General features: G+C 38.4%; 1 protein-coding gene across 2 annotated transcripts in view; it reads left to right on the top strand.

The window, feature by feature from the left end:
- RAD50 (RAD50 double strand break repair protein) overlaps positions 1 to 15,283 on the top strand; it is a 75,046-nt gene that overhangs the window by 23,409 nt on the left and 36,354 nt on the right. For both annotated transcript variants that reach the window (XM_070415032.1, XM_070415033.1), the window contains exons 6-13: positions 4,764 to 4,892; positions 5,117 to 5,282; positions 8,710 to 8,903; positions 9,323 to 9,529; positions 10,774 to 10,956; positions 11,839 to 11,996; positions 13,934 to 14,109; positions 14,879 to 15,116. In XM_070415032.1, coding sequence (XP_070271133.1) covers positions 4,764 to 4,892; positions 5,117 to 5,282; positions 8,710 to 8,903; positions 9,323 to 9,529; positions 10,774 to 10,956; positions 11,839 to 11,996; positions 13,934 to 14,109; positions 14,879 to 15,116 — 1,451 coding nt within the window. The remainder of the gene's footprint in view (positions 1 to 4,763; positions 4,893 to 5,116; positions 5,283 to 8,709; positions 8,904 to 9,322; positions 9,530 to 10,773; positions 10,957 to 11,838; positions 11,997 to 13,933; positions 14,110 to 14,878; positions 15,117 to 15,283) is intronic.

Genomic DNA, 15,283 nt, shown 5'->3' with positions numbered 1-15,283 from the left:
GCTCACAATGAAAAAAATTACAGAAGAATATTAATTTAAAGTAAGAAATGTTCTTCCCACTTATTATTTTTGACCTCCCAGACACATCCAACCAAAACCTTTTTTTGCATATATATATAATATATATGTGCATATATTCACATGTATATAAGTATATATTCACACATACAAGCTTATCAAAACAGGATTGTGTGAGAAGAGCCCGGGTTAAGTAAATCAGGTAAAAGGAGTAAGAGATTATTACAGTCAGATTATGAAGAGCTAATTGGTTTAGAGTTTAGTTCAGTAGACAGAAGAATGACAAGTATGCTGTATCTTACTAGACTAGAGGTGTAAGCTCTGAGGTGGCCAGAAAGGACTTTATGAGACTAAATTTGGGGTATGTTTTAAACCAAAAATGGGTAGGTATTTAGAGACATAGGGACAGTAAAATGCAAACTGTCTTTGAACACTATCGAGGAAATTCATATAGCTGAAATAGAGCATTTGAATAGGAAATATGTCAAGATAGGCTGGGATAATATCTGATATTTATTTGAGTGGTGCCAAGATTCCAAGATTGTAGCAAACATTGAGGTGTTTGTAAATTTCTTTGTTTAATTTGACTAGTTCTCCAAGGTTTTAATCTTATTCTCTTCAGAGCCTAGTCCAGTGCCTGGCACATAGCAGGTGGGTCAGTAGTATTTATTAAGTGGGTTATTTCCAAAGTCCTTTTTTAGCTCTAATATTTGAGAATTCTTTCCTTCATAGAACTCAGCATAAAGTTTGGATCAAGTCACCTTCCCAGCAGCCATCCAGGGATAGCTTCATTTCACTACTGCACTATAATTCATTCTTAACCATTTTTACAGATTACCTCAGTCTTTAAGAACTCTTTCATAAACTACTTTATTTTCATCCCACCACATTGGCTTATTTAGCCCTGTTTTTCTTTCTTTTTATCAGTGGAAACTGCTTGAGAAATTTGTTTTCAAGTTCAAAAACACTTATTTACTTTTACATACACACAAGTTCATAATCATCTATACTAATACAAGGGTAATATGTTAATTAGACCTGATCGACTGGACGTCTGACATTCTTCCGGACAAAGCCACGGTGGCGGGGGCCGAGGCAGAGGTGGTTAGGGGTAATCAGGCCGGTAGGGGAGGGCAGTTAAGGGTATGGGGGAGCAAGCAGTTAGGGGTGAGATCAGGCCGGCGCAAGGGAGCAAGCAGTTAGAGGAAAGATCAGGCATGCGAGTGGTTAGGAGCCAGTGGTCCCAGATTGCGAGAAGGATGTCCAACTGCCAGCAGCCAGACATCCCCCGAGGGGTCCCGGATTGGAGAGGATGCAGGCAAGGCTAAGGGACCTCCCTCCCCCCGTGCATGAATTTTGTGCACCAGACCACTAAGCCTATATAATAAAGATGTAATATGCAAATGGTCATGAAGCGTATCGGCCGACCGTGTAACGACCAGATCATGGATCAGCAGGAGCGTGGGGCAGCGAGCTACAAGCAGGTGGTGGAGAGCTACAGGAGGGGGCAGGGCAGCAAGCTATGAGGTGGGAAGGGGGGACGGGGAGCTCCTGGAGGGTGGGGCAGCGGGCAGAGAGCTACTGGAGGGCTGCAGCGAGCTATTGGCACACGGATTCGTGCACAGGGCTACTAGTTATATAATAGCCCAATTACCCTATTCATTTGTCTCATTTCACACTAATGCCTAAGCTTTAAACACTCTGCTATATTTTTTTGTTGCTTACAAATTTGCTTAGCTCCTTTTATTAGATTGTGTGCTCTGGGGATAGAGCCAAAACACAAGTGTCAAAAAAAGAATCCACAGCATCTGGTGATGGGCTAGATTTAAAAAATGAAGTAGCTAGGGATGTCACAAACAATTCAAGCCCAGATAATGTTAATGCCACCAAGAGGCAGTGAAAACACTGACTGAGGGAAGCTAAGAAGTTTTTGAGAAGTAGAGTACCATTGCGGGTTTGGTTCCAGACTACTGCAATAAAATAAGTTGTAATATTCTTGCTGGTGGATAGGCTCTCCTCCAATTTGTAAACAATGCAACTTTGTGAAGTGCAATAAAATGAAACACAATAAAATGAGGTATGCCTGTAATCAGTGTTTTAAAGATTCAATCCATTTCTCTTGGTTAGACTGTTCAAAGGGTATTCATTAAGGGCCAACTGTATGTCAGTCACTGATCAAAGTGCTTTAAAATGTATTTTGTAAGCTCCACATTAATCCTATGAGGTTTTTAGGAAAGAAAACTGAGGCACAGGTTTTCATGTTGGAAGTAAGGGATAAAGCCCGGATTTGAGTCCAGGCCTTTCTGATTCCTATGCCCATACTATTAAACGTCAGATTTATTGATGTATAATTTACATATAGTAAAATCAACCCTTTTAAAAGTATACAGCTCAGTGAGTTTGGGCAAATGCATATAGTAGCATTGCTACCACTCCAATCAAGATACAGAACATTTCCATCACCTCAAAGAGTTCTTTTAAGTCTTTCTGTAGTCAGCCTTCTCCCTCCATCCCCAGCCCTTGGTAACCACTGATTCGTTTTGTCTTTTCCAGAATTGTCACATAAATGGAATCATAGCTTATGTAGCTTTTTGCATCTGACTTCTTAGCATGTTGCTTTTTAATTAGTCTCTTGCACATTTGGGTAGTTACTCCTTTTCATTGCTGAGGTTATTTTACTGTATGGCTATATTACAGTATGTCCATCTGTTCCCTGATTGATGGACGTTAGGTTGTTTCCAGCTTTTAGCTATTACAAATCAAACTGCTATAAACTTGTGTATGGGTCTTTGTTTGTAGTATGTTTCTTTCTAGGATAACTCTCCAGGAGGGGAGTTGATAGGAAGAATGGTAAGTATATGTTTAACACTGTGAGCTGCCACTTTTCAAAGTGGCTGTACCATTTCATAGTCCTACCAAGAATGTTTACGATTGAAGTTGCTCTCCATCCCTATCAGCTCTTACATTGTTAGTCTTTTTTTATTTCAGCCATTACATTAGATAGGTTGTATCTCTTGAGTATTTTTTTTTCATTGTGCCTTTAATTTTTCTAATGTCTTTGGATGTTGAGCATCCTTTGTATGTGTTTATTTGCCATCTGAATATCGTTTTTGGTAAAGTGTCTTTGATTCTTCTGGCTATTTCCAAAAATTTTTTTAATCCTCACCCAAGGACATTTTTCTGCCATTGATTTTAAAAAAGAGTGGAAGGAAGGGAGGGAGGAGGGAAGAGAGACAGAGAAAGAGAGAAACATTGATGTGAGAGAGACGACGCTCTAACTACTTAGCAACACTGGTCAAGGCTATTTTCAAATTTTTTTGTCTTACAAGCTGAATATTAAAAATACTTCAGATATTTTGGATACAAGTCCTTATCAAATACATATTTTGCAAATATTTTGTTAACTGCTTTTCAGAGGGCAAGAGTTTAGTTTTTATGAAGTTCAGTTTATCAATTTTTCTTTTATAGTTTTTGTTTTTTATCTAGGAAATCTTTGCCTGACACAAAGATTTTTTTTCTGTATTTTCTTCTTGATATTTTATAGTTTGAGTTCTTACACTTAAGTATATGCCCTATTTCGGGTTAATTTTAAAATATGGTGTGAGGTAGGGTTGAGGTTTGCTTTTTTGCATACAGATGTTTAATTGTTCCAGCACACAAAGCCTAGGTCAGAACCATTACACAACTCTGCATCCCAGTCTCATCTCTTATTAAGTATATACGTAGCTTTATACAAGTTAAGTCCTCCAAGTCTCCTACCTAGTACATAGTCTCGTATAGCAGCAGCTAGTACAATGTCTGCAAGTTGGTAGGCATTCAGTCATGATAGCTGTAACTGTAAATATAAAATTACTTTTTTAAAATCTTTTTTCAACTAACATACTGAACACCTATTATATGTGTTAGTGATACATTAGTGAACAAAATTCCTATTTTTATAGTGATTACATGCTACTGATTAATTTACAAATCACAAGATGGTTTGATACAATTTTATTAAATGACATTAAAGTTGAGGATGCATTTTGGTGGAGCTTTGAAAGCTTACAATAAATAAGCACTGTAGTAATGTGTTAGTTTAAAAATCAGGTTCTACAAATGTCTTGTAAGAGGAATCGGTCAGCCTCGGAAATGTAATGGCAGTAGAAGAGCATCACCCAAGGAGAATGCTCTGAACCAGGTCACACATATTCCTAGGAGATGAGGCAACCAGCTATCCCAGGAAGCAGACCACTGAGGTTTATTTATCACATTTCACTTGTTCAAAGTGCTCTGTGCTTGAGCCAACTTTGAATTAAAGTATAATCTTCCATGTAAATTTGCCTACAGGCTCAGAATGCACTGGTGACTCACCCTGAGTCTCTAGCCCACTCAGTTTTCCTAACTTTTTAAAATACATTAAATAGCTAACCTTTTGAGGATTAAGTTCTTAAAATGTGGTACTTTGCATAATGTGGTTCTAAGTACTCAATGAATGACTTTTGGGGGTGTTGAAGATGAGACATGGCTTTGGAGTTAGATTTGGAATTTACTGCTTTTCTTTACTAGCTATGAGGAGTTGGGCAAGTTACTTAATGTCTCCGATCCTTAGTTTCTGTATACCCCCTTTACAGCATTGTTCACATTAAATGAGATCACTTTTACCAAGTGCCTGACCCTGGCACATCTTATGTATTTCTCTTTACCCATCTGTGTTGTAAACTATAGAGAATTTTATTTATCGTAGAGTGTTTGTTTATTTCCAGAATCGTCTCAAAGAAATTGAACACAATCTCTCTAAAATAATGAAACTTGACAATGAAATTAAAGCCTTGGAAAGCCGAAAGAAGCAAATGGAGAAAGATAATAGTGAACTGGAACAGAAAATGGAAAAGGTTTGTGGTGATAGAATTTTGTTCTTCTTCAAAATTCTGGGGTTATTATAGTGAACCTCATTTTAATCCATTTGCCACTCATTTTGAAAGAAAATCCTTATGATGTTTGCCTTACTTCCAAGTATATGTTAAGAGGAAGGATATTGAATACTTTTTTCATACTTTGTACCTCAGAGTGATATCTTCTTATACTTATTAAAGCTCTTTATTTTGGTTTTGCATAGGTTTTTCAAGGGACTGATGAGCAACTAAATGATTTATATCTCAATCACCAGAGAACAATAAGGGAGAAAGAAAGGAAATTGGTAGACTGTCAGCGTGAACTGGAAAAATTAAATAAAGAATCTAGGCTTCTCAATCAAGAAAAATCAGAACTACTTGTTGAACAGGGTAGGGTAAAGTATTTACTTGGTCTTTCTTATTGTAATATTATGCATTTTCAGCATGAATGATGAATCTCCAGGGAATTATGCTGAGTGAAAAAAAGTCAATCTCAAAATATATACAGTGTATTGCCATTTATGTAACATTTTTGAAATGCCAGAATTTTAGAAGTGGAGGACTGATTAGTGGTTGCGAGGCTTACTAAGTAGGAGGAGGGGCAGGAAAAAGATTACTGTGGGTATAGTTATAAAAGCAACAAGAGGGATTCTTGTGGTATTGAAACTGTTCGGTATCTTGACTGTTGTGGTAGATATGAGCCAGTACAGGTGATACAAATATATAGAATTTAATAAATACACATACAAATGAATACAAGTAAAACTGGGAAATCTGAATAAGTTTGAAGGATTGTATCAGTGTCTGTATCCTGGTTGATAATGACACTACAGCAGGTCCTTCGAATAACTTTTATTATAATGTTTTTGAGAGGCATAGGAACTTAACTCTTGTCTATATCAAGTAGTCTATGGTAAATTTGGTTTCATTATATGTCATTTCATTTAAAGTTGTAAAATCTATCCATAACTTTAAGTGAGGATTTACTTTATAGTTTTTCAAAATGTTACTAAAATGTTACACAGTTTTCTGCTTAAAATAATTCTAACACCAGGTGAGTGCATTTTTCCACACCAAGCAATTTTCCGATTCTTGGCAACTGGGTGTCCTGTAATTTAATTTAGTTCTGACACTAACTGTCTGGAATTAGCACAGACCCCACAGATTGAGGGCTCAGTCCTGTGAGACTGCCTTCTATTTCCAATGGCCATTGCCAAGTCCAGGTTGTCTGTCACCTGTTCTTCTGACCACTGGCTATACATCAGACATTTCTATACCCCTTCCTCAAATTCAATAATTTTCTATAATAGCTCATAGAACTCAGGGAAACACAATTTCTAGTTTATTATAAAGAATACAGCTCAGAAACAACCAAATGGAAGAGATGTATAGAGTAAGGTATGGGGAAGGGGCGTGGCACTTTCTAAGCACCTCCATGTGTTCACCAACCTGGAAGCTCTGAAGCTCCTTGTTTAGGGGTTTTATGGGATTTCCATTATGTAATCATTATTGATTAAATTATTGACCATTGACGATTGAACTGAATCTTCAACTTCTCCCCAGAGTTGGGGAGGAGAGTACTGAAAATTCCTATTCTCTAATCACATAGTAGGCTCCTCTGATAACCAGGTCTCATCCTCCAGGAGTCACTTCATTAGAATAAACTCTGGTGTGGTAGAAAGAGACTTAATAATACTAAAAGAGAAACATGTAAGTTGACCGTACCTCCATGATGCCACCAGCCAATCAGGAGTGAGCATGCAAATTAACCTGACAAAGCTGGAGGGTTAATTTGCATACACAGGCAGAGAGCAGAGTGAGAGAGCTGGAGGCTTCGGGGGATGTGGCTCCCTTGGTCGCTCCCCACAAGCCGCCTGGCAGAGAGCAGAGCAGGAGAGTCAGTGGCTTGGGGGGGCATGGCTCCTTTGGTCGCTGAGAGCAGAGAGGGAGAGCCGGTGGCTTGGAGGACTTGGCAGAGTGGGAGGCCATGGGACGGAGACAGAGCAGGAAGGGAAAACCAAGAGTGCAGGGAGCACCAGGAATGCTGGGAATCGTAGTTCTGGTGGCAGACGGATCTCCTAGAGTCTAGGACAGGGGTGGGCAAACTTTTTGACTCGAGGGCCACAATGGGTTTTTTTTTGTTTGTTTGTTTGTTGGTTTTTTTGTGTGTTTTTTTTTTTTTGCAACTGGATTTTTTTTTTTTGATATTTTATTATATTTTATTTTTTTTATTATTATTTTTTTTTATTGCTTAAAGCATTACAAAGGGTATTACATATGTGTCCTTTTTTTTTTCCCCCCGCACAATGGGTTCTTAAACTGGACCGGAGGGCCGGAACAAAAGCATGGATGGAGTGTTTGTGTGAACTAATATAAATTCAAAGTAAACATCATTACATAAAAGGATACGGTCCTTTTTTTTTTTTTTTTTTTTTTTTAGTTTTATTCATTTCAAACAGACAGGATCCGGCCCGCGGGCTGTAGTTTGCCCACGGCTAGTCTAGGACCTAGACACTAGAGCAGTGGTTCTCAACCTTGGCTGCACATTAGAATCACCTGGGGATCTTTTCAAAATCCTGATTTCTGGGCCTCATCCTCCGGAAATTCTGTTTCTTTGTTATGGGGTGGGGCCACAACATTAGTAACAAAGAAACAGAATTTCCGGAGGATGGGGCCCAGAAATCAGGATTTTAAAAAGATTCCCAGGTGATTCTAACGTGCAGCCAAGGTTGAGAACCACTGCAGTAGAGCAAAGTGAGCCTGGAGCAAGTTACTGTTGCGGTGGGGGATGGAGGGGAAGCAAAGGTGAGAGACATAAGTGAAATCAGAGTGTCTAGGAAAAATTAAAGGGAAGATATCCTAAAACTTCCAGGAAATCTCCACCAATGAAGCAAAGAAAAAAAAAAGCCTCTATAATTCTGTGAGCAGCAAACCAAACTGGGTTGGGGTCTCAGACAATTCGCTCATATGATTGCAAAGACAGACAGAAACTCCCAGATTGGGGACGGCTCCTCTGAGGGCTCCCAGATTGGAGAGGATGCAAATCGGGCTGAGGGACCCACCTTTCCCCCACCCACCTGTGCACGAATCTTTGTGCACTGTGCCCCTAGTAATGAATAACAAAAGACACTCCTCTCTTGCCCTGGCTGGTGTTGCTCAATAGTTAGACCATTGGCCCATTCACAGAAAGGTCTCTGATTTGATCCCCAGGCCTTTCTTTGTGGGGGCACATTCTGGAGGCAACCAGCTGATGTGTCTCTCTTACATCGATGTTTCTCTCTTTCTCTCCCCTTCCACTCTCTAAAAATCAGTGGAAAAAATATCCTAAGGTTTAACAACAACAACCAAACAAAGACATTCTATCCGAAATTCTAAGAGTTTTAGGAGATCAGTGCCAGGAACCAGGGACAAAGACCAAATGTGTATTTCTAATTATATTACAATATCATAGTTACTATTTGGGGAAACAGGGCACAGAATATAAGAGATCTTGCTGTATTTTTTTTACAACTACATGGTAATGTATGATTATCTCAATTTTTTAAAAATCAGCTAAAAAAAGAATTACATCTACAGCTCAGTCCGTGTGGCGCAATGGTTGAGCGTTGACCTATGAACCAGGAGGTCACGGTTTGATTCCTGGTCAGGGCACATGCCCGGGTTGTGGGCTTGATCCCCAGTGGGGGGGGGGGGGGGGGGGGGGGGGCGCAGGGTGCAGGAGGCAGCTGATCAATAATTCTCTCTCATCATTGACAATTCTATCTCTTCTTCTCCCTTTCTCTCTGAAATTAATAAAAACATATTAATAATAATAAAGGTCGTCTACAGCAACAAGCAGATCGCCATCAAGAAAATATCCGAGCTAGAGATTCATTAATTCAGTCTTTGGCATCACAGTTAGAATTGGATGGCTTTGAACATGGACCATTCAGTGAAAGACAGATTAAAAATTTTCACAAACTTGTAAGAGAGAGACAAGAAAAGGAAGAAGAAACTGCCAGCCAACTGATGGTAAATATTGTTATTTTCTTTTGTTTGTGTCCAAATCTTTAGTTATGTTGTTTTAATTTTTGGATAGACCTTATTTTCTTATATTTTGGGATTAGTGTTAGGATAGAATCAGATACAAGGTAGAAGATACTTTTATGGAAGCAAATTTTTAAATGTGGATAAGGCTAAAAATATGAAGAAATGCAGACCTATATTTTTTATTTGATTTTAAGTAATATTTCTTTTTCTTTTACCAGAAAAAGTAAAGAAAAGGTTTGCTCAGAGTTAAAAATGATTGTCTGTGGGTGCTAGCCATTCCATATTTTTAAACATTTTAATATTTACTTAGTGTGCATGTGTTACTTTGATAATGAGGAAACTGTCACTTAATGAATTATGGAGTGAAAAAATTGTTAATACTTTTTCTTATATGTATCTAGAATGACTTTGCAGAAAAAGAAACTCTGAAACAAAAACAGATAGATGAGATAAGGGATAAGAAAATTGGATTGGGAAGAATAATTGAGTTGAAATCAGAAATTCTAAGTAAGAAGCAGAATGAGCTGAAAAATGTGAAGTACGAATTACAGCAATTGGAAGGATCTTCTGACAGGATTCATGAACTGGACCAGGAACTCACAAAAGCTGTAAGACAAAATAATTTTAAGGTGTAAGACATTTAGACTCTTGCAATTTGAAGTATTTTTTTCTGTTGTTAATTCTAAGATTATGGCATGTTAATTAAAATATCTATCTTGTCTAACAATTTCATGTAAAATGAATTCATCTAAATATCTTAATCAGTTAACTGGTTCTAGAATCCAATGGATTAAAAATTAGAATCACCTAGGACGTTTTTAAAAAGTACTTATCCTTAAAAAAAACAATAAAAAGTACTTATGCTTAGACCTTACTTCAGACCTTCCAAATCAAACTCTCTAGAGTAGAGCATGGAAATGTGCATTCAGAACAAAACGAGGCTATTCTTATGAGTACCTTGGTTAAGAACCATTTACTTAAGTTAAAAAAGAAACAAGTATTTTTCCTCTAGGTTCCATACACTGTAGATCTTATAAATTTTTTGCCATACTACCACTTTTCCTATGGTGGAATCTTTCTTAGCCCACCTATTCTTTTCATGAATTTCCAAATTTTCTTCCTTCTTTCTATTTTCTTCATTTACATCCCCACCACCAAAGTAAACATCCTAAAGCTGGGAATTCCCCCTCTCAGATCCTACTTTGATAATGTAATTAAACACTGCTTTTTGCTTTCTAATTTAACATCTAGTGTACGTTTTGTCAGTTTAGCATTTTATCACAATACTAGAGGCCCAATGCATGAAATTCGTGCAAGGGCCTTGGCCCTGGCCCTGGCCCCCGCCCACCACTGCCATGGCCAGGGGCCTCTGCTGCCTTTGCGGCGGCCCCCATTTGCTGCAGCTTTGTCTGGAAGGAAGGACATCAGGTCTAATTAGCATATTATGCTTTTATTATTATAGATTGTCTTGTTGTAAAGGGGTGGTATTATTAAGGGACAGCGTTACACTGTTTTTAGAGTTCCTATGTGGCAGGAAATGTAGTGAGTTAATGGGTACTTGATAAATACTTAGGTATTGACTGAAGAGTCATGAAACTATATTCTTAGACAAATTTCTCTTAACTTTGCATTAATTCTTATCTCCCGCCCTTGTTTGACTCTTCCAGATTTATTTAATAATTCTCTAGTATTATAAGATAGTAAGGTAATTTTATAAGATTTTTTCCTTAAAAATTTTATTCCTTATGTTTTTTTTATTTCTGTTGCAGTGAGTAGTTGATTTCTAATACACTTTGTCACTATTTTAACACAAACTATATAAACCTCTGTGTTTGTTTTTATTATTGATAAGGAACATGAGCTAAGCAAGGCTGAGAAAAACAGTAATGTAGAAACTCTAAAAACAGAAGTAATAAGTCTTCAGAATGAGAAAACAGACCTAGACAGGACCCTGCGCAAATTGGACCAGGAGATGGAGCAGTTAAACCATCATACAGCAACACGCACCCAGATGGAGATGCTGACCAAAGACAAAGTATGACCTTTCTTTTTATTTTAATTACTAGAGGCTCGTGCACTGGTGGGATTCCTCAACTTGGCCTGCGGACATCCCCCGAGGGGTCCCAGATTGTGAGAGGGCGCAGGCCAGGCCAAGGGACCCCACTGATGCATGATCGGGGCTGGGGAGGAACCGTGGGAGGGCTGCAGGGTGTTTCTGGCCCATCTCGCCCAATCGTGATTGGTGCCGGCCAGGGAGGGACTGCAGAAGGGCTCCAGAGTGTGTCCGGCCCATCTTGCCCAGTCCCGCCTAGATTGGGGCCCGGAAGGGGCTGTGGGAGGGCTCCAGGGCGTGTCTGGCCCTCTCGCCCAGTCCCAATCAGCCAGACCCCACCAGCAAGCTAACCTACCAGTCGGAGCTTCTGCCCCTGGTGGTCAGTGCACATCATAGCAACTTGTTAAATGGTCGGACACTTAGCATATTAGGTTTTTATTATATAGGATAATTTTTGGTATTTTAAATAGTTTATCTTATTATGAAAAAGTTAGTCGTTATTGGCTTTATATTTTAGGGGCTGAGCTTAATACTATAAAAATAGACTTTCAAGTTTAAAAACTATTTTCTAATTACAAGAAACTAATACAGAGGTGTATACATACTAGTAAATACGTACATTGCTGTTAAATTTTATATCTTATGCAGAAGTTTTAATTTTTATATTATCAGACTTGTTACTCTTTTCTCTTATGGCTTAGGAAGGTCATCCCCACTCTTAGATTTTAGGAAATTATATATTCTCTTCTTACATTTTTATAGTTTTACTTTCTAAGCCTAGAACTTTAACCAATCTAAAATTTATATTTGTTCTTGACATAATGTGGAGATACTGAGCTTTATTTTTAAAATATTTTTTAATAGGCTGACAAAGATGAACAAATCAGAAAAATAAAATCTAGGCACAGTGATGAATTAAATTCATTATTAGGGTATTTTCCCAACAAAAAACAACTTGAAGACTGGCTTCATAGTAAATCAAGAGAAATTAATCAGACCAGGGACAGGCTTGCCAAATTGAAGTAAGTAATAGAAATGTAATAGAAATCTCTTATTTCTTGCTTTAATTTTTAATTATTCTAAAATAATTTGTCATGAAAAGGTAAGTCTTATTAATTGATTTTGGTTATACATTTTATGAATTAAGTAAAATGGTAACAGTGATTTGGGATCTCTTGTTCCTTGAAAGTTTGTAGAATTAACTGAGAGGATTAAAAGTCTCCTTTATAAAAAAAGTGAGACCTGAAACTATAAAACACCTAGAAGGAAACTTAGAGGAAAAGCTTTATTATATTGAAATGGCAATCATTTCTTGCATATGACAACAAAAGCAAAATAGACAAATGAGGCTACATCAAGCTTTAAAACTTCTACACAGCAAAAGAAACATTAAACAGAGGGAAAAGGCAGCCTATAAAATGGGAGAAAATGTTTGCAAATCGTGTATCTGGTAAGGGGTTAATATCCAGAATATATAAACTCCTACTACTCAACAACAATAACAAAATAACTGGATTTTAAAAATGGGCACAGGCCCAAGCCAGTTTGGCTCAATGGATAGAGCGTTGGCCTGCTGACCAAAGGGTCCTGGGTTCACCCCGCCTGGGCCCTAGGGCATGTGTGGGAGGCAAACAAATCGATGTGTTTCTCTCGCATCGATATTTCTCTCTGTCTTTCCCTCTCTCTTCCACTCTCAAAAAATCAATAGAAAAATGACTTCAGGATTAAAAAAAAAAATGGGCAAAGGACTTGAATAGATAATTCTCCAAAGAAGATATACAAATGGCCAATGAACATGTGAAAAGATGCCCAACATCACTAGTCATCAGGGAAATGCAGATTAAAACCACATCACTTCAGCCCTAGCCGGTTTGCTCAGTGGATAGTGTCGGCCTGCGGACTGAAGGGTCCCGGGTTTAATTCCGGTCATGGTCACATGCCCAGGTTGCTGGTTCAGTCCCCAGTAGGGGGTGTGCAAGAAGCAGCCAATCAATGATTCTCTCTCATCATTGATGTTTCTATCTTTCTCTCCCTCTCCCTCCCTCTCTGAAGTCAGCAACAACAACAACAATAACAAAACCCACATCACTTCACACTGGTTAGGATGTCCAATATCAAAAACGCAGAAAATAACAGGTGTTGGTAAGAATGTTGAGAAATTGGAACCCTTGGGCACTGTTGGTGGGAATGCAAAATGGTGCAGTTGCTATAGAAAACAATGGGAAGTATCAAGATGAAGCAGGTGTGCACTCACACATGTTTATCTGAAACAGATTTCTCAAAATAGTACCTGTCCTACCTATGTACAGTCTACTCCGATATATTCTGTTGTTTCATTTTGTTAAAATATGCTGAGATGATGCATTGAATTGATTATATGATTTGGCTCACAACCTGCAAATTAAAAAACCCTAATCTGTATGGGCATGGAGATTGACTAGGGTGAAATTTAAGAGTTGGAGTGGAGATAAATTGTACTAGTGAGCAAAGTCTTTGATGAATGAGAAGAAATGAATGATCTTAAGTAGATGATAACAATAAAGAGGGGACAAAGGAAAAGTTTACAGGAAAGGAAGGGAAGTAATATTGTGAATGGGCCCAAAGGGAATTAGGATGTTTGCCCCGCTTCCTTTCCTCCAGTAGATCCAGCAAGCACATTCTCCTTGCAAAGGCTCTTAAGCTGAGATCTGAGGCCATGAATTCCCAGAAACCAGGCAGAATTTCGCCGATATTACACATTTTTCTGGGACGGGGCCCATGACTACTGATGGCAAGTGAGTCGGTATCCGAGTGGGAGAGTTCAGGTGGAAGTGACTATTGCCTGGACTTCTAAAAAAAGTACTTGGCCGTAGCAAACTTTGTAGTATTTGTTGGCAGAATTTGTCTTATACCTATTCAAACTTTTCAAACTGATTTCTCATGTTCTAAAATTGTAATTCATGTTTTTCTTATTTTATAGCAAGGAACTAGCTTCAGCTGAGCAAAATAAAAATCATATAAATATTGAGCTAAAAAGGAAGGAAGAGCAGTTATCCAGTTATGAAGACAAGCTGTTTGATGTTTGTGGTAGCCAGGATTTTGAAAGTGATTTAGGCAGGCTTAAAGAAGAAATTGAAAAATCTTCAAAACAACGAGGTAAGTTACCTGCTTTATATTATCAAGTCACTGACACATGGATTTTCATTGACAGGTAACTAAGGATGGGAGATTTAAAAACTTGGTTCTGGATCCAGTTGGCTTAAGTTTTGGTCCTAGTTCTATAACTTAGCTTGCTGTGTGACTTTGTGCAAGTTATTGAATCTTCCTATACTTCAGATTCATCGTCTGAGGACATAATTACCTACCACCTAGGCCCATGGTTGGCAAACTACAGCTCGTGAGCCACATGCGGCTCTTTGGCCCCTTGAGTGTGGCTCTTCCACAAAATATCACGTGTAGGCTCGTGTACAGTGCGATTGAAACTTCGTGGTCCATGCACAGAAGTCGGTTTTCGGCCTGGGCGAGTCTATTTTGAAGAAGTACTGTTGATATTTGGCTCTGTTGACTAATGAGTTTGCCGACCACTGACCTAGGCCGTTAGGGAGGAGTAAATGAGATTATAGGTATAAAACTTAGAACAGTTCCTGGAACATAATAAGCTCTAAAATTTATTGTACTTTTATGTGTTATCCAAAAGACAAATCTGAATGTATTGTGGGAGCCAGAATTTTGAAAGTGATTTAGATAGAGGTTTTCAAGAAGAAATTGAAAAATTTGTAGGAATATTTAAATATCAGAATTTAAAAATTTTTAATAATGTGTTTATAAAGCAAGAAGAAAAATCATATATTTACAGAGGAGGATGTAACCATATTGACAAAACTATATTTTGTCCTGACTGGAAACACTTATTTTCTTAAAACAGCCATGCTGGCTGGAGCTACGGCCGTGTACTCCCAATTCATCACTCAGCTGACGGATGAAAGCCAGTCCTGCTGCCCCGTCTGTCAGAGAGTTTTTCAGACAGAAGCTGAATTACAAGAAGTCATCAGTGATTTGCAGTCTAAGCTGCGGCTGGCTCCAGATAAACTCAAGTCAACAGAATCAGAGCTAAAGAAAAAAGAGAAGCGGCGTGATGAAATGCTGGGGCTTGTGCCCATGAGGTGAGACTAGGGGTTTACCATTACCTACATGTAGCAGCAGCAGCAGCCCTGTAAAAGGTACCGGCCTAGTGCCTGGCATGTGGTAGCGCCTCAGTAGCATGTCTTGAATGAATAAAAGTTGAAGTCAGGATCCTAAGCCAGTGTGCCCCGTCTCATGTTAGTTACAT

Source organism: Myotis yumanensis, unplaced genomic scaffold (assembly GCF_028538775.1).
Source record: "Myotis yumanensis isolate MYYU_CA2020_CCGP unplaced genomic scaffold, mMyoYum1.0.hap1 SCAF_5, whole genome shotgun sequence".
Lineage (NCBI taxonomy): Eukaryota > Metazoa > Chordata > Mammalia > Chiroptera > Vespertilionidae > Myotis > Myotis yumanensis.
This window is presented reverse-complemented; position numbering and strand designations above follow the sequence as displayed.